The sequence below is a fragment of the Podarcis pityusensis genome, assembly GCF_964106645.2.
Source record: "Podarcis pityusensis genome assembly, chromosome: 13".
In the NCBI taxonomy this organism is placed as follows: Eukaryota; Metazoa; Chordata; class Lepidosauria; order Squamata; family Lacertidae; genus Podarcis; species Podarcis pityusensis.
The window spans coordinates 38700743-38719300 of record NC_138038.1 but is presented as its reverse complement, the minus strand read 5'-3'; the positions used below and the strand labels follow the sequence as shown (position 1 = coordinate 38719300).

The 18558-nt window shown below is 47.3% G+C and overlaps 1 protein-coding gene across 1 annotated transcript; it reads left to right on the top strand.

Annotated features, from left to right (window-relative positions):
* Window positions 1-1139: 1139 nt before the first annotated feature.
* On the top strand, window positions 1140-18296 carry DOC2A (double C2 domain alpha). The gene is made up of 11 exons (XM_080977921.1): window positions 1140-1385; window positions 4567-4813; window positions 9966-10045; window positions 12194-12268; window positions 13281-13390; window positions 13511-13637; window positions 14483-14542; window positions 15674-15831; window positions 16190-16271; window positions 16399-16495; window positions 16823-18296. Exons 1-11 carry the CDS (start codon window positions 1164-1166, stop codon window positions 16960-16962), a joined length of 1398 nt encoding a protein of 465 aa, XP_080834047.1. The 5' UTR covers window positions 1140-1163; the 3' UTR covers window positions 16963-18296.
* Window positions 18297-18558: the final 262 nt, after the last annotated feature.

Here is an 18558-nt window from a genome sequence, read left to right as displayed (position 1 = left end):
AGCGAAAAAACTTCAGTCCCCCAAAACTCAAGGGACGCAATAATGCCACGCAGCTTCAGATATTTTAAAGGTCCTCTGGGCTGCATTTGCAACCTCACGACACAACCCACATAAAACGAAAACGGAGTGGCAAGCTGGGTGGAATTCACTGTCTTGGGAGGGGGGAGGCACCCCCACCCCTGTGGGGTGGGCAAAAACTTGTGGGTTGAGATGGCAGGACCATGGTCCAGGGCTTACTTCTTCAGAGAAACCCACAGAATTGCTGCCATAGACTTCCTGTCACTAGCGTGCCCATACAGCTCCTATGCCTGCTTGCCTTTTGCCCAACTCTGGCACGATTTTCTCCATGTCCAGGTTCAATACACACACACAACTTGTACAAACTGCCCCGCCATGGGGCACGCAACACCCCCTCCTTCCCCATCCACCCTTGGAATTAAGCCAATGAATTTTCATCCTTTTACCCTGGCCCCAAACCCCTTGGGCCATCTCCCCACTGAATCACCCACATCTACAAACACACCACTTTTTTCTTTACTTTTCCCTATACAGTGTCTTGCTGCAGGGTGGGCAGGGTGCCCCCCCCCCTCCATCCATTCTCCATACTTGCAAATACTCTTCTTTATCTTACACACACACAAAAACCACAAACACACAATTCCCATCCAGTCTGTCACATCAGACCCCTTCTCCTGCCTATAGCCCATTCCTTCCCTTGACAATCCATTGCATTGGTAGGTGTTTTAAACTGCATTTCCCATGTCGTTTTGCAAAGCTTGTTTTTTTTAAAAAAACAAAAATCCCCACCTACCCTAAGACTAAAGCATATGATGGGACCAGGGCTTTTTTTAAAAAAAATGCAAAATTATTCAACCTGCTATCTTTCCTTCCCCCTATTCACTATGTACACACTTAGAGGGAGATTTAGGATACGTATATTCTATCCAACTTTCTACTTAGATATTGCAGATCAGAAATGCTTGTATCACCCCCTATTCCTATGTTATCAAGCCCCAATCTTTAGATCTGATTATCAGATGCCAGATCACTCTCTCTGGGTGTAAATACATGCACAGACTGTGCAGCCAGTTTTCTCTTGCTAGACATAGGCGTTCAGCCCAAACAGATAAAGTCCATCCTTCATCGTCTATCGGATCTAATCTATGTATTGCATATCAGATCTCTGCACCCTGCGCCTCCCTTCCCCGGTTCTCCATTGTCTCCACCTCCCTGCCTGCAACCCCCCCCCTTCCCTTGCGCTCTCTCTCTCCTTCCTTCCCTCCCTCCGTCTCTCTCTAAGTCTGTGGGATCCCCCAATCGACCGCCTCTCATTCGCTGCGCTATCCCCCTCCCCACCGTTACCTGTTGACAGGAGCAGCACCCAGGTAGGATGGGGGCAGAGGGTGGGGGGGGGAGGTTGGGGTCCCGTGGGTGTGAGGATAAGGTGCAGGCACTACTTTGGGGGAAGGTGGGAAGACAGTTGTGGGGGGCAAGTTGGGGGGAAAGAGGGTGGGATGTGGGGTTCCAGGTTCTCGAGGAGTTTCTGAAGAAGTGGGGGAGTTGGAAGAGTTGCTTGAGAGGTCTTTTTGTGCATTGGGGTGGGGGGGCTAGTGCAATTTGGGGGAGGTTGGTGGGGGGTAGAAAAGGCAGCTTCTAGGGGCAGTTTTCAGGTTGTGGGGCTGGTGCAAGATGGAATCACAGGGAAAGGGCAATTCAGGCATCTCTCTTGGAGTCCGGTGGGGAATTAAGGATGTATTTGGAAAGTATGGGGGGAGAAGTGAAGGGGTAAATTGCTTAGAAGTGGGGTGGACGGTGTGGGAGAAGGGAATAAGTCAGGGGGGAGAGCAAGATGTTAGGTAATTTCAGGTTATTTGCATTGATTTACATATGTGTGGGGCAGATCCTGGGCAGGAAGATCAGAGGGCAATTCTGAGAGTAGGTGAAACTGATTGAGAATTGACGAGTGAAGAGAGAGAAAAATCCACAGACATAAAAGAAATAATAATAAAAAGACAACTCAATTTAGCAAACTCATTCTATTAATATCGGTTAATAATCCAATACCAATTAATTAAAAATAACCCTCGCAGGAACGCCGGTCTCTAAAGAAACTGTCATATCAAAATGCCATTATGCTTCTGGCGATGCAATTTCCTTATTCAATTAGAATCGGCTCACTACCACACACACACACACACACACACACAACCCAGCACAGTAAACGAATTCTACAGCTTTTGCCTGCGTGTCTACGGAGTTGTAAATCTTGCTGCTTGGCCCATCTACGTTCCATTACAACATGACATCGATTTGTCAATGCTTCATTTAATGTCACTTCTAACACACTGTGGGGTTTTATAAAAACAAACAAAAAACAGAAGTCACTCGCCATGCGAGCCTGTATTGCCTACTCAGGAGTAAGCCCCTCTGAGTTCAGTGAGACTTACTCCCAGGTAAGTATATGTGCAGGATTGCAGCCTCGGTGCATGGATAGACCTCTGAAAAGCTCAGTTCTGATGCTTCAGAAGAGGGGGGGAAAGAGCCACCAGTTTTGCCCATTGTGCCTCACTCTGTAACTTTTGACTTTCGATAAAGGAACATAAAACTCATTTTTAAAAAGATGGACAGGAGAGAGATTTCCTGCATAATGTGAACAGATGCAGCTGAAAGTTCTTCCTTGGTATTTTCCAGCAAAGAGAGAGAAAAATCCACCATTAAGCCGAAACATTCCTTTTGGTTTTACTGGGAAAGTTTCCCTTCTTTAGAGAATTGGAAGCATATAGAAAATGGGCACCAGCACAGATCTTTGTGGTGCTCAGTTTACACCCATAACGTGTGAAGGAAGGCAAAATGTGTGCCTCTCTAAACAAACATTGGACTCAGGAACCAGCTGTAAGGAATCAGAAATCAGCCTGCCTGGTTAGAAAAGGCCAACACGTTTAAGGGCTCTCTCTTAGGAAAACGATGACTGGGGAAGGGTCACAGTCAAGGAGCATAAACTTATACTTGGTGTGGACAGAGAAAAATTCTCTATTCCTCATAACACGTGAATTTGGGATTATCCAGTAAAATTGATGTGTAAAAGATCAGGGTACAGGAAACATTTCTTAACACGATGTGTAATTGGTTTATGGCATTTGTTGTCACAGGATATAGTGGTTGTGGTCTGGGGCTTAGATGGCTTTAAAGGGGGATGAGAAAATTTCATGGGGGGTGTCTATTGTTCCCTCTAATAGTTAACTTGGAACTGGAGCCACTGAGGATAGAGGGGGGATTTTCACATGCTTGCAGAAGTACCCCCACAAAAAAACTTTTGTAAAAACAAATAAATCCCTAGAGGGAGGGCGGGGAGGGCTTAAAACAATCCATTAAGGGCTGAGCATGCTCAGTAACCATGGAATTGTTGCTGCTGGCATCCTTCTGTCTCGAGAGACAATGGAGTGTGCCTTCAAACCGTTGCGCTAGCAGCACCGAAGTGACCTCCCAGGAAACAAGCCTATATGGAGGTCCTGGGCTGCCCCAGATGGCAAGATCCCTCTTTTGGCCTCACTGATGTGGTCCAAAGGAAAGCAGGGCAATAGGTTTGGCACCAGCTTGGCTGCAGGAGACGCCAGAAGGTGTACAAGGCACCACCCAACCGTCTTAGGGATTCCTCTCTGGATTTGTGTAGGGTTTACTCCCTTAGTCTTTTCTCCTCCTGAAGACATCCTGCAAAGCAGCAGAGGTTTAGGATCGGAGTTTTTCTTCTTCTAGATGGGCTAACTTCCGGGTTGAGAAAATCAGAGGGTGGAATGGAGTGCCCTGGTGGGAGGCATGGCTGGCTAGCACCCTAGGCAGGAGTACTCTTTCTAGGTGAAGATTCACTGGAACACTTTGCTGCATGTCCCACTCACTGATGGCTGTCAGTCAAGGTGGGCTAAATGGAACCACCATAGTCAGAGGAGGCACTATGCCCCTGACTACTACCTGTTAGGAGTTTGCTAAGGGTGCTGGGAATTGTAGCTCTCTGGTGGGTGAACCACAGTTCCCAGGATTCTGTGGGGGAAGTAATGTGCTTTAAATACATGGTGTGTGCGCATCCTTCAACCACTGCACAAACCTGGGCACCCTTACCTGAGAGCGACAGCCCCATGAAGACTTAAAGGTAAAGGTAAAGGGACCCCTGACCATTAGGTCCAGTCGTGGCCGACTCTGGGGTTGCAGCACTCATCTCGCTTTATTGGCCGAGGGAGCTGGAGTACAGCTTCTAGGTCATGTGGCCAGCATCACTAAGCCACTTCTGGCGAACCAGAGCAGCGCACGGAAACACCGTTTACCTTCCCGCCGGAGCGGTACCTATTTATCTACTTGCATTTTGACGTGCTTTCAAACTGCTAGGTTGGCAGGAGCAGGGACCGAGCAACAAGAGCTCACCCCGTCGCGGGGATTCGAACCGCCAACCTTCTGATCGGCAAGTCCTAGGCTCTATGGTTTAACCGACATAGGATTGTGTTCCACATCAGCCTACATCTGGTGCTCACGGTGGAATAATGAATCAAAATAAACATCTCTTTCCATCCTCCACAGCTGACTGCACCTCCAATGACCGTCCGACGTGGAGAACGTGCTCCAGTCCCTATCCGGGAACATATGGCCATTGATGTGTCCCCAGGGCCAATCCGGCCCATTGCCCAAATCTCTGCCTATTTCCCACATCCTGGGCTGGAGGGAGTGTTGGCGACACGAGACAGAATGAGGGGTCAAGGGGCTGCGGCCATGCCCCCTGGAACCGGGGAAGGAGAATTGGCGGACGGAGACGATTCTGATGACAGCAGTGAGTATGAACCCTCTCTTCCATGCCTTTGAAGGGGAGAGGACCCAGATGTTCTGGATCAAACCATCTATTCATTCCATGGGGGGTGGAGAGGGGTATAGGCGGCCTGAACCACATATCTGATACATGCATGTTCACACATGCAGACTCTCTCTCTCTCTCTCTCTCTCTCTCTCTCTCTCTCTCACACACACACACACACACACACACACACACACACTGTCATCTTACACACCAGCTCTCTTGCCTTTGTACATTTTTACAGCCAGGTGCACAAGAGAGAATGGCTGCATACACACCACCTGCTGAATTACACTGAAAGCGCATTTACCCTCCAAAGAATCTTGGGATCTGTAGTTTGTTAAGGGTGCTGGGAACTGTAGCTCTGCGGGGTGAACCACAGTTCCCAGGATTCTTTGGGGGAAAGCCATGTGCTTTAAATGTTGAGTGAATGTGCAGCTAGTAGCTCTGTCTTATGTACATACATACAAAAGAGTCTCAAACCAAAACAGGCACAAATTCGAGACATTTTCACACATATAAATGTCCATAAATTTTTCACATACTGTCACCCAGGGCTTCACTACAAGAGTCCTGCCAGCCGCTTTTTTATACCTATATTTTCTCTCCCACACACTTACTTCCTTAGACACTATCTCTCACCTGCATCTGAGAACGCAAGTCTTGCATTTTGTCACAATGCATTTCATACAGCGGTTCTCAGAAACACCAAGCCTTTCAGATGATCTATACCTCCCAGCCCTCCCATATCACAAACACACGCTTGCCTAAATGTTACACAAGAATTCCCACTCAGAAGGGGTGCCCCCTAGAACCTCCTTTACATGTCAATACATTGAGACGGCTCTTGTGGTGTGGCCAGCCCTGTTTTCACCATACAATGACTCAGCAATCACATCACCTGGTGGGAAAGTTCTCCCTTGCACTCTCACTCACAGCCTTGCATGCAGACCCTCATTCTCCCTCCCTGCCTCCTTGTATACACACAAGGCATTCGTGAGACACACGCTGACCTGCAAGAGGAAGCCCCCCTGACCTTACTTCTGGACTTACCTCTGAAGATAGGGATGCGGGTGGCGCTGTGGTCTAAACCACTGAGCCTCTTGGGCTTGCTGATCAGAAGGTTGGCACTTCGAATCCCTGCAACGGAGTGAGCTCCCGTTGCTCTGTCCCAGCTCCTGCCAACCTAGCAGTCCGAAAGCATGCCAGTGCAAGTAGATAAAGAGGTACCACTGCGGCAGGAAGGTAAACAGTGTTTCCGTGCGCTCTGGCTTCTGTCACAGTGTCCCGTTGCTCCAGTTTAGTCATGCTGGCCACATGAGCCGCCCTGAGCCCGGCTTCGGCTGGGGAGGGCGGGATATAAATAAAAATTTATTATTATTATTATTATTATGACCTGGAAAGCTGTCTGTGGACAAACGCTGGCTCCCTCGGCCTGAAAGGGAGATGAGCGCCGCACCCCATAGTCGCCTTTGACTGGAGTTAACCGTCCAGAGGTCATTTACCTTTACTTTTTACCTCTGAAGAAGCATGGATAGGATTGTGCTGCACATCTCCTGTCTCAATAATACAAGTTGCGCACCAAGGCTGCCAACCTAAGAAGACTCCTTTGGAAGTTGGAAAAATGACCGAGGCCAACTTGACTTACTTCAGTCAATGTGCTGAGATTCAGGCCAGGGAATGCGACACTTCAGTGCTCAGATAGGTGCACTCTTGGTATACTCACATAGGTCCACACCTGTGCTCTTCTTCACACACAGGTTTGTGTTCTCTCTCTCTCATACGTACACCTCCCCACAACTACTTATCGCAAACAACTTTTCTCAGTTCACACACAAGCAAAGCTTCCAAATATTTGCCTTCATATCATTATAGGACTAGGAGTCCCCATCCATCGCAAAGATCCTATGGCAGTTAGGTTGGGGTCTGGACAACAGAAGTAACGCTCAAGTCAAGGGCTGGCAATCTTTCTTCAGCCTGAGGGCCCCATTCGCCTGTAAGCAACCTTCCAGGGGCTGTGTGCCAGTGGCTACATGGGGACTCATCACACAAAACACATACATCTTTCCATCCTGGCTCCTGAGTTGCTACCTCAGTTCAAGGATGCATTCCAGCCAGGCAAAAGCAGGATGGACTGGGGAAGGTGTGGTCTGGGGAGACAGGGCTTAGCCTGGGAAGTGTCCCGAGGGCCAGACAGCGCAGCCTGGAGGGCCGCCATTTGTTTATTTATTGAATTTGTGTGCTGTGTCCTTCATCCGTAGATTTCAGGGAGGTTCGCAACATAAAAAAAAGTAAAAACACAATACATAATAAAAACAAGAACAAACAACAACACAAGCCAATAACACCCCCCCCCCATGCACCTACACCTGAGATTCCCTAGCCCCTGACTTAGTGGTTAAACCTGCCAGACAGATTTGGCTTTGTTTAAGTAACTGGCACAGGTGATGTGTTGCCATAGGAATTAACGGTTGGAGAGCCTTCCGAGTCTCTGTAAGAACATTTTGTGTGCATCCCTGCCCCCCCCACCGGTCCCTAGAAGTCTTGATGGGGGAGCAAGATCCACTGCAGTGTTAAAGCTGTGAATCGTGGGCCATAAACCATGGGGCAAACCTTGGTTCCAACTCTGCTGAGTCAGAAGAGATCTACACCACGAGCCCAGGTTGGGACGACATCTGAGCGAAACCAGACATCTGAGCGAAACCAAAGCTTAGCTCGGTGCAGCAGCATAGCAGAAAGAGCTGGGCGGAGCCAAGCAGCTGCAATCTCCTCTCTCAGTCGGCAGCACAGTTGTCCGTTTGCACTAAGCCGTGACTTGGCTTAGCATGGCAGGCAAACCAGTGCACCACGTTGTACACACCCCAGCCCCAGCAGTCATCGAGAAGCACTCTGGTGCAGAGAGCAGAAGCTTTTTGCTCCCATATGGTGCCGATTCGCAAGAGACGCACACAGAGATGCATGAAAGAACACAGTCACACACTTCTGGGGACAAGCTCGCACATAACAAATGGCTCGCTCAGCCACCTTCCCTAACGAAAACAAACCCACACAAACTGACAACCTCACTGACACAACAGCCTGCCTTTGAGAGAGAGACGGTTTCGTATTCTCATCTACGCATGTGCACACAACACACTTGCACGCAAGCAAGCTCGTAGAGTTGCATGTGTAGTTACACACACCAGAAAGGAGGGAGGGAAGGAAAGGTGGAGGGGTGGAAGGATGAATGGAATGGGGTGGTGGTGGTGGTGGTGGTAAGGGAGAGCCAGAGTGGAGGAAGACAGAAAGGAAGATGGATAGATCAAGGCAGAGGGATGGATGGATGGATGGATGGATGGATGGATGGAGACAGAAGGGCAGAAAGGTAAAATGTCCATGCCAGAGGATGGATGGATTTGGATGGACAGAAAGCAATTTATGAACCAGTGCATGTAAAGATGCACCCAGATGGAAAGAGGCAGGGACAAATCTGTAGGTGGACTGACACATAAGCTCATTTCACACAGTCTTCCAACCATGCAGCCTGGCTGCGTTAAGTGGGGGAGCAGCAGGATTGCACCACTCTCCCTGTTCCCCAGCTCCATGTGTTCCCCAGCTCTTTGTGCACAGAGCTACGAGTGTACCACTTGCACACCACAGGCTCTGTCCTTGCAGCCTGCTTCTCTCTGACCGTGCGGGGAACACCTGTGCATGTATGACTTGCAGGCGTGTAGGCTGTTCTGTGTACCCAGAATTGAGGTATACAGCGGCTGGAGATGCAGACAAAAGCATGGTCCTCATTTCGACTTTGTGGGTGGAAAACTGTGTGCGAAAGGGATCTGCAGCTAAAGACCAATAATGTAAGTAAGATGCATGGAGTAGGTAGAAGCCTACTTTTTTGTCACACCAAGTTTCTACCCTAAAATATATGGAGTGGTAACAATGCCCTTGAGCATGTGCAGAGCACAGAACCTTGAGTACTACAGCTGCTCCCCATTCACCTGAGATCAGAAGGTAGGCCATGCAGGTTCAAAGGGTGTGATCACGCGACTACCAGGCAAGGTCCAACTCTGTGCTCAGAGATCTGCCCTGGTTGCTGATTTGATACCAGGCCAAGTTCAATGTGTTATTATTAGTATACAAAGCCCTTAACAACTTGCTTTACCTATGAAATCCCCTTACCCCACATATTCCCACTCAGCCATTTCAGTTGGTGGAATTGGCACAGCTACAGGTGCCACAGAATACCCATTCAGCAGGGCTAAGAAATTTGATTGTTTAATGCACTTTGGAACTCCCCGTCTATTGAGATCAAGCAGGTGCCTTCACTGTACACTTTTCAGCACCTGCTAAAAACATTCTTGCTTAGACGAGCCTACCCAGATGCTTAGAAAGCTGAGGTGATTTCAAACTGTTTCAGTATTTTAACTTTTGTATGTTTTAAAGCAGGGCTGTGAATTTTTCTCCATTTTATTGTTTTATCTTTTTGTAGACTGCTTTGAGGGTTGTTGTTTTTACATACAAGTACTGTATAAAATTTATTAAATAAATACATAAATGCTAAGAACCTCCCATTGCTGTAAAAACAAAAAGAACATGCGTGCACACACACACACACACACACACTTTTCCTAGACCTAGTGGTTGTAAAGACGGAATCAAAACTATATGGGTTATGTCTGATAAAGTATACCAATGGGAAGGGAGTTCAGCAGGGTTTACTCTACTCAGGATATAGGGCTCTGATGCACCGCTCAGCCCCTTTGATTCTCCCCTCCCCTGAGCAGAAGCAAAATAAATTATGCATACTTAGGTAAATTGGCCTAACTGGCATGATTTATGCAGGTCGCAGCATAACATCCCAGTTTTATTAGTGCCTGGGTTATCTGGGAGAGGTAGGGTTTTGTTTATTATTTTTTCGATCTCAGAGAAAATAGCTGCATCTATATGCCAGCTGGCTGACAGATGACTTCTACACAAACCTATAGTGGTGAGCAGTGCAGAAAGGTAGACAGGTAATATAGGCAGATGGAGGGAGCTCAATATGCAGGCAGATTGTATGATTACAAGGAAGAGAGAGGAAAAAGAAAATTCAGATGCGACTGACTGATTCCTTTTCTTCATTCTGTTTGGCACCCGATTCCTTTCCTAGCATCGCTTGGGACTCTTGAATTTGACATTCTCTATGATCCCGAAAACTGCACCCTTGACTGCACCATCCTACGGGCCAAGGTAATGATGGCAATCTGGCAAAGTACCCCAGAAACAACTGCTCTCCTGCAAATGGATGATGCTTTTTGATTCCGACCCGCAGGCTTTCTGCATTCTGTGTCTCGTTTTCACAACAGAGGGACATGATTTAATAAGAGAGGCCACACAAGGAGGGGAAATCTCATTACGGAGCCAGCGCTGCTCATTTTCAGTCTGTTTCCTTTCTCTCGCCTGCATTTCAACCCGTTCCTTCTCCTCCAAGCCTCTGGAAAGCAGAGAGGTTCACTCAAAGGCCCACCTCTCTCACACAAACCCCCGCGGACTTCAGCCGGCTCTGTTTGCACAACCCCTACCCTCACATACATGCCAACAAACACAAGCCCCCTCTCCCCTGCCAGCTGGTGGGCTTGCAGCATCTTCAAGCACCTCGGCGACGCGCCAGGCAACCGGGTATCCGCAGGCATCTGGGGTTGCCGTGGCAACAGAGAAGGGATGGGGAAAGCAAGGGAAACAATGCGGCAGTTCAGAACCACAGCAAAAGTAACGCTTGCCCTCCATCATCATTACCCAGAGCCCCACCACCACACCTCAGGCTCCCATTCCCCCCCCATGACTGATGACCATTAATCCACATACCATTCTCTTCTCTCTTTGCTCCCCCACGTTGCAGGGGCTTCCTCCCAAACTATTATGGGTGTGTTAACATGATGTGTTTTTTTGTTTTTCCTGCCTTATATATAACTGGAAGTGCCATTTTCCCTGTGGCAATCCTTCAACGAAACCAATTTAGCTTGATGCTTTAGCAGCGGCTCTGAACAGTGTTTAAGAAATCACAGCACGAAGCATTCCAAGACTCAGAATAATTTATTTTAGCCACGAGTGGCGTCAAGTCTGTGTTCCCATCAACAAAGGCAAGCCGACACTTTTATGAGGATTATTCAAGAAGGCCTCTCTGCCCGAACACTTGTCTCGTCCCACAGATTCTGCAAAGCTCACTGAGGTTCTCCCCAGAGTTCTCCTGTGTTTCTTATGCCCCATAAACAACCTCACTCTAATTCTAGCTTCATACATAGAATAACTACTAAACAGGGCTGCTTTTGAAGAGTGTCTAAAAACTTCCATTGGCTCAGAAGGCAGCAACTAGCTTATTATCTAGGGCAGGCATAGGCAGACTCGGCCTTCCAGATGTTTTGGGACTACAACTCCCATCATCCCTAGATAACAGGACCAGTGGTCAGGGATGATGGGAGTTGTAGTCCCAAAACAACTGGAGGGCCGGGTTTGCCTATGCCTGATCTAGATTGAGGTGCCCAGAGCATATTATTATTATACCAGTGCTATATCCATATCACTGGCTCCCTATTCATTTGCAGGCCTGATTCAGAGTGCAAGTCTTAACCTTTAAGTCCCTAAATCAGGGATGGGGAAACGGTGGCCTACCAGATGTTGTTGGACTTCAGCTCCCATCACACCCAGCCAACATGGCTAGTCATCAGGGATGATGGGAGTTGTAGTCCTTCAGCATTGGGGTGAGGGCACAGATACCCCCTTCTCTGCTGTACCTGCAGTTGGGACTCCCTCCTCCCCTCCTGCTTGGACATGTGGCTCAGCAGCTGAAACCCTGATCTCTGTCCCTTACCCTGGCATCTGAAATACAGTGGAAGAGAAGGAAAACCAGGCAAAGCTAAGTTTTGGGCAGCCCATAAGACCACCTCGTTGCTTGCTTTTAGTCAAGCAGCAGAGACCTGGCTTCTTAAGCATTTGTATGGAAGAGGATAATCCTTTGCATTACTGAGGTATCAGCTCATTTAAAAAAAATCTATCTATCTGCTACAGTTTTGCTTTGCTGTTACTTGTGTTTCGGTTGTTTCTATTTCTTTGTTATGTTAACGACCTCAGAGGTCTGTCCATGGAAAAGTGGGATGTTAGCCATGGCATTCAAAACATTTATACTGTGAGTGAAGATATGCAGTAGAAACACTGTGCATAAGGTCAAGACAACTGTCACACTTCTTCCTGCTTCTGTGTAGGAGTGTGGTCATGTGTGCAACAGTCGAAGGACTGCGTGTCTAAGAAAAAAGCATGAAGCATTCTCTTGAGATGTTAATGAAATGTATAAGGACAATATTTTGTTTAAAGAGGAGCTGATCACTGTCTTCTTATTCTCAGGGTCTGAAACCGATGGATTTCAATGGCCTGGCTGACCCCTATGTCAAACTGCACCTTCTGCCCGGAGCCTGCAAGGTAAACATGGCTTCAGATTCGCCTCCACTTTCACTGTCTCACAGTTCCTGAGCCTAGCACTATCCAATATATACATGCACATCTACCACCACCATGCAGAGAAAAGATGAGGTGTGTAACCAAGCTGGAGATATTGTGCCCCTATAGAACAGGAGGAAGGCAGTGTTTCTCAGGCCCCATCAGTGCCAAATATTTAAAGCAGTATCATACCATTTCATACAGTCTTGACTTCCCCCAAAGAATCCTGAGAACTGTAGTTAAGGGTACTGAGCATTGTTAGGTGACCCCCATTCCCCTCATAGAGCTACAATTCCCAGAGTTCACTTAACTCATGCATCTATTCCTCCGGTAGGTTCTGTTCCCAGGTGTCAACACTGAGCAGCGACAAATAGGTTGAAGCACAGTTCCCCCGTTTCTTTGTAGCTAAGCAGAGTACAGTGGTACCTCGGGTTAAGTACTTAATTCATTCCAGAGGTCCGTTCTTAACCTGAAACTGTTCTTAACCTGAAGCACCACTTTAGCTAATGGAGCCTCCTGCTGCCGCCACGCCGCCAGAGCACGATTTCTGTTCTCATCCTGAAGCAAAGTTCTTAACCTGAAACACTATTTCTGGGTTAGCGGAGTCTGTAACCTGAAGCGTATGTAACCTGAAGCGTATGTAACCCGAGGTACTACTGTAGCTCATGCAGCCGGCCACTCACTCCAACATCCAGGGAGAAAGAGAAGGAGCAAGCCAGAGCCATGCAGCTCAGTAGACTAAGCCACATCAAGCAAATATGAGAAACCAGACTATTCTATTGCATGCTCTTTAAAATACATTCCATAAAGCACAATTTGGAAAAGGGGCTATCAGTAATTATCAGGACAGAATAAATAGAAAGACACTGATAATTCCATGCCACCATTCTCCTGCTTCCAGCCTAGGAAACAGGTACGTCTCTGGTTTTACTAGAATATTCTGCTCTTCCATTCCAATGCCTCCCCGCCCCCCAAAAAACCTTCTCTTCTCCAGGCGAACAAACTGAAAACACGAACCCAGCACAACACTCTCAACCCTGTGTGGAATGAGGCTCTGACTTACATTGGAATAACAGCTGAGGATATGGCCCGGAAAACTCTGCGGTAAGACCCCTCGCCCCGCCCCGCTGACTTAAAATCCCAATCTACAGGGTCCTCTTTCATTCCCATGCTCCCTTTGGCATTCACACCCTTGGATCCTTTTTCTCTCTTTCTGCTTCCCAGAATCTCCGTCTGCGATGAGGACAAACTGACCCACAACGAGTTCATTGGAGAGACCCGGGTGCCCCTGAGGCGCCTCCAGCCTGGACAGAAGAGACACTTCAATCTGTGCTTGGAAAGACAACAACCAGTGAGAGTCGGGCATAAGCCAACTGCATATCTCAAAATGAGTCAGGAATCAGGATCTATTGGTTTATTTTATGGATAAGGATCCTCAAGCACATCCTCTGGCTGCTTGGCTGCCCAGTCCCTTGTCCCCCTGTCCCAATCCCCACTAACAGCTCGCAGGCCCTCCTCTCCCTGGGACCTGCCTGAGCTTCTCCCCTGCTCTGCCAAACTCAGTGCTTTCTGCTGATCACCAGCATCTCATAACTGATTCTTCTTCGCCAGCAGTTGGAATAGTTGTGGCGTAAAAAGCCCAGCTAACTCACGACGAGTGGAGGTGAAAAGACTTGTAGGCAGCAACCTGCCTGGAGCATATTTTATGCATGTGATTTTTGTGATCCTCCAGTGGGCTAGAAGGTGTCTCAGAAGGGGCAAGGAGGGGAGATAACTCGGGATTTTGAGTGGTGAGGGTGGGTCTCCTTGCTGCTCCTCAGCGACCAACAAAAGCAAAATACGTCACCTTATCAGCAAGTGTGCAGTTCCATTCTACAATTTAATACTGTTCACAGAATTCAGATTTTATGGGTGTAGTAGATTAACACATCTCTGTCTTGTCACTGATTCCACCCACCCACCCCCATGCGCAGGATATATTGCATTTTGATTCTATTGGGTTAATCCCTTATGCCTACAAGTCATCATACTTGTGTACCAGTCTGTACTTCCAAATGTCAAGGGAGTTTTTCCTCTCCCTCCTCTGTGCACTTGCTCACTCACTCTGTCCCTTGACTCCTCCAACTTTGCTCATGTTTCTGTTTGGAAGAGCAGGGAAAACAGATTTTTTTTCTCAATCCTCACTTCCCTCAACAGCTGGCATCCCCTTCTTCCATGACAGCAGCTCTGCGTGGCATCTCCTGTTACCTGAGAGAGGTGAGAGCGAATTCCCACCCCCTTCCTATTCCTAGCATTATAAAACCTGTAGCTTAAGAGTGAGGAACATGAGGGCCACATTTTTTCAGCCTGAGGGCCACATTCTCTTCTAGACAACCTTTGAGGGGGTTACATGCCAATGGTGGGTGGGACCAGAGCTAAAAGTGGACAGAGCAACAAATGTGAATTTTACCTCTGCACAGTTTCAACACACACACACTTTACACACCCTTTTTACCCTCAATCCAAGCAAGCAGGAACCATTATCCGAGTTCAAGGACTTATTCCAGCCAGGCAAAAACACCCAAGGAAGATGCAAATCAGGGCTGGTGTTTGACCCTGGATAAGGGTCCCAAAGACCAGATACAGAAGCTTGAAGACCCACATTTGGTGCCCGCCGTGATGTATCTCTTGATACAATTTATTTATATAATTAGGGGCCAGAACTTAAGCCTGCCAAGCAGACTCTTTCCCCCAAATATTGTGAAGAAAAGCTGTATGGTCCACTGCAGCAAAGTGATTACAATGTTGGGCTAGGAGTGGAGGGCCCCAGTTTTTTAATTCCAATTTCAACCATTTAAAAAATTTATCATGGAGACTTCCAGTCAACACCTCTCAACCTAAGCTACCTCACAAGGTTGTTGTGAGGAGAAAAAGCGGGGGGGGGGAGGGTAAACATGTACTTTGGTTATTTTTAGTATTTTACCCTGCTATCATGCTCACCCTCAGACACATCTTTCTTCTAAACCACTTCAGAGGTTTATTAATTACTACTACTACTACTACTACAACAACAACAGTCAAGTGGTATATTCATTTTGTGACATAAATAGGGTTGAGTCAGAAATAAGTTGCCAGGCTGAAATTTTGGACAAGCGAAGTGGATAGTGGGCCTAACAGGATACAGGAGCAAGTCAATGTTAGCAGGCATTGTGCCAGGGAAATGCCAGGGAGAGCTGCCTGCCAAGGATGGGTGAAGGAGGCCCGAGAGGCCTTCCAAAGCCTTAACCTGGGGTGTCAAAATGCCCAGGGCCAGCCCTGACAGGCTGCAAAGGTTTGTTTTTGGGAGGATGCTGGGTGGATATTTTGCACAAAAGCACTCCATGCTCTTTCCTTTTCCTCACTCCATAGCTAGAACCCCCAGCCGGCTGGGCCCTGGAAGAAAGGGGCCGTATCCTGCTTGCCCTCACGTACATCTCCGAGCACCGTGGATTGCTGGTGTCTATTCTTCGCTGTGCCCACTTAGCTGCCATGGATGTGTGTGGATACTCAGACCCTTATGTAAAAACGTGAGGAACTGCGCTTACACTTGACCCTAAGAGAGAGGCCTACCCTTTCCTTAGCCTGCAGACATATTCAGAAGACTAAAAGAAAAAGGAAACCCCATTTTTAGGGAAGTTTTCAGGGATTGTTTTTAATGACCCTGGAATTAACTTCGTTACAATGCTGTGTTTGTGTAGTCATTTTGCATTTTCTTCTATATTTCTGGCATTTTGAGTTTACATTTTGCAGCTGTACGGTGGTGGTTTTTAGCACTTGCATGCAGAATTTTAAGGGTGGCTCGCAGCCTTTTGGGGGAAGGAGACAGAAAGGAAGGCGACAAATAGTCTAGACAAACAGGCTCAGTCCCCGTTGCTGTTTTGGCAGGTACCTGAGGCCAGACGTAGAGAAGAAGTCAAAGCATAAAACAACCGTGAAGAAGAAGACGCTGAACCCAGAATATAATGAGGTGATGAAAGAAGGATGAGTGAAGTAACTGCATGTTCTGGGACTTGGGAGGCAGTCAGAGCGAGGGGAGGTTGAAGAGCCAACATGCTTCAATAATTCTAATTCTGTCTCTTTTCTGTGCCCAACAGGACTTTTTCTACGAGATCGAACAGTCAGAGCTTGGTCAGAAATCCCTGGAGATAACAGTTTGGGATTATGACATTGGGAAATCTAACGACTTCATTGGTGAGAAGAGCAAGAGGAGGAGGTGGCCGGGTTACAAAATGTGGATATTCCTTCTGGGACCCTCAACCAACGTCATAGATTTATAAAGTGGCTCTCTCACTGCCATTTCTTGTGGGTGGCTGTCTCTGTGATAAGATTTGCAGATGCCTCGCCAAATTAAAGCTCCCAAAATTCTTTGCTAGAGAAGTCACAACACCAAAACTGGTATAAAAAAAAACAGAGGCATGCCCACTGTTTCACAGGATGTCCCACGAGGGGAATCCCTGTGCTTCAGGATAGAAGGCGCTATTTGCAAACATCAAGAACCAATTTATCTTTCTTTTACAGGTGGTGTGACCCTCGGTCTAGGGGCCCCTGGAGAATGCAGACAGCACTGGCTCTCATGCCTTCAGACCCCCGACTGCCGCCTTGAGCACTGGCACACGCTCACCAACGAGCTCCCAGAATCCTCCACTTTCGGCCCCTGAGAAGCCACCTCGATTGCCTATATAGAGTTGCATCCTCCCACCCTGCCTGCCTGCCAAAAAAAAGGGAGGGGCACAGCACCAGGGGCCCCTCCTTTGCACGAGGATGTTTGCACGTTTTGAAAATTACTTGTCGTTGGTGTCCATTTATATTACGCTCTAGGGAAGGGCTTAAATGGAATGAATCGCCTCTTCTGGTTCCGTATGTTTTAAGGCACTGGGAAGTGGGAGGTGGTCATAGCAGAGTGGAAGAGCCCAGGAAGAACAGGAGGTGCCCAGGAAGCCACTTGTAGAAAAAGAATTTGCATCAATGAAAAGTCACAGAAATAATTATCCATCCTCTTCCTCTCTTAACACCTGTCTTTCCAAGCTGTCCATCGCTCTGAAATCCCACTACTTTCAAACCAAGGCTTTGCTTTAATTTTAAAGGACAAGATATTTGCTGGCACACAAAATTTGAAGCATCGGTTTTGATTTCTTTTTCTTTTTTAAAGCATGTTAAAAACTTCCCCATATGGAATTTCTTTCAGCGGTCCAAAATATATTTCCCTCTTCTTTCCACACCAGCTCCTTTCCCTACTCAACTTAACCTCAGAGTGCCAAATACAATTTATACTCCTGAACTGCTGGGGAAAAAAACTATTGTTTATTGTCTCTGGAACTTCCTGCATGGATTATAGCGGCATTCATCTGGCACACTTCGTCCTGCTAACTCATTGTTAGAGGCCTGACAAAACTGTTTATCCCTTATTAAGAGACTCTGCAGTCTCTCTTGTTACAAACAAGGCTGACCCCACCACCACCCAAGCAGTTTTAAAAACAAGGTTGCAGGAAATTATTGTGCTGTTAATTCTTGCTTCCATTTCTGTCAGAAAGCTCAAATCACTGGAGGCGATCCAGATGGAGGGAGCAATCTTAACAGCGGGCTGCCCAGCCTCTTCTTAAAGACTTCCAGGAAGGGAGAGCACCTCATCTCTGGGCAACTGGGTCCCCATTGTGGAACTGCTACTTCTATGAAAAGGTTTCTCCTAATCTTCAGCCAACACCTGCTCTTCCTGTAACTTAAGCCCATTACATCTATTGACAGTCCTGCACTCTGGTGCAGCAGATCAAGTCTTCTATGTAAGACCCCTTTAGGTATTTGAAAGGTGCTTTCTTCTCCAGGCTAAACATACCTAGTTCCTTCAACCTTTCCTCATAGGGATTGTTTTCCATACCTTTAACCATCTTCACTGTCCTTCTCTGAACCCATTCCAGCTTGTCTATATCCTTCTTAAAGTGTAGCATCCACAAATGGACAAAGTACTCCGGATGAAGTCCAACTAGCACAGAATAAAGTGGACTATTACTTCTCATGTCTTGGAAAAGATGGCTGTATTAATGCTGCCTAAAATTGTTTGAGTCTTACAAAGTACTACTGGCTCATGTTCAGGTCAAGATCAACTTGTGCTGGGATCCTCTTCATTTTTACTGCTGCTTCCACCCTATACCTGTGCACTTGATTATGGCCATGATTATTTTGCCTAAATGCAAAACTCTGCATTTGTTTCTGTTGAATCTCATTTTGCTTCCGTCCAGTTTCCCATGCGATCTTTTCCA